The 456-nt window shown below is 57.7% G+C and overlaps 1 protein-coding gene across 1 annotated transcript in view; it reads right to left on the reverse strand.

Moving 5' to 3' along the window:
• The window catches only part of H696_02403 (hypothetical protein), a gene marked incomplete at both ends in the record, with an annotated part of 6,903 nt that overhangs the window by 5,805 nt on the left and 642 nt on the right, over positions 1-456 (reverse strand). Inside the window, 2 exons of the mRNA XM_009496305.1 lie at positions 37-152; positions 334-343. Of these exons, the coding sequence (XP_009494580.1) occupies positions 37-152; positions 334-343 (126 nt within the window). The remainder of the gene's footprint in view (positions 1-36; positions 153-333; positions 344-456) is intronic.

The raw sequence follows: 456 nt of genomic DNA on the forward strand, positions 1-456 counted from the left end.
GAGAGGGAGAGGGAGAGGGAGAGGGAGAGGACGCACAGGCTCTCCGGAGTGAGGTGTTCGAGCGTGCCGAAGTGGACAATGGCGTTGCGATTGGCGACGTAGAGGTTGCCGACACGCGTGCGGGGATGCCCCTCGCGAACGATTTCATCAATCTAGCCGGCGGCACGGAGCAGAGTGAGTGGAAGCCATGAAGAAGAAAGGTACGCCGCAGCAGGAAGAGAGAAGAGAACATGGGAAGGGGGGGGGGCATGGAAAAAGGGGATACCTTCAGGAGGAAGTCGATGGAATTCAGGTTGGCTGGCTTCCATTTGAGGATGTAGTTGTTTGACCCACAAATATAGGGCTTTTGGAGGGGGAATGGAGGGGAGATCAACAATCCCGGGAATGCGACGCCCGGGGGGGGGGGGGGGGGAAAAAGAGAGGAGTTAGACACGAGCAAGCAGGAAAGTGGCATAT

This window comes from Fonticula alba (assembly GCF_000388065.1).
Source record: "Fonticula alba strain ATCC 38817 unplaced genomic scaffold supercont2.3, whole genome shotgun sequence".
Lineage (NCBI taxonomy): Eukaryota > Rotosphaerida > Fonticulaceae > Fonticula > Fonticula alba.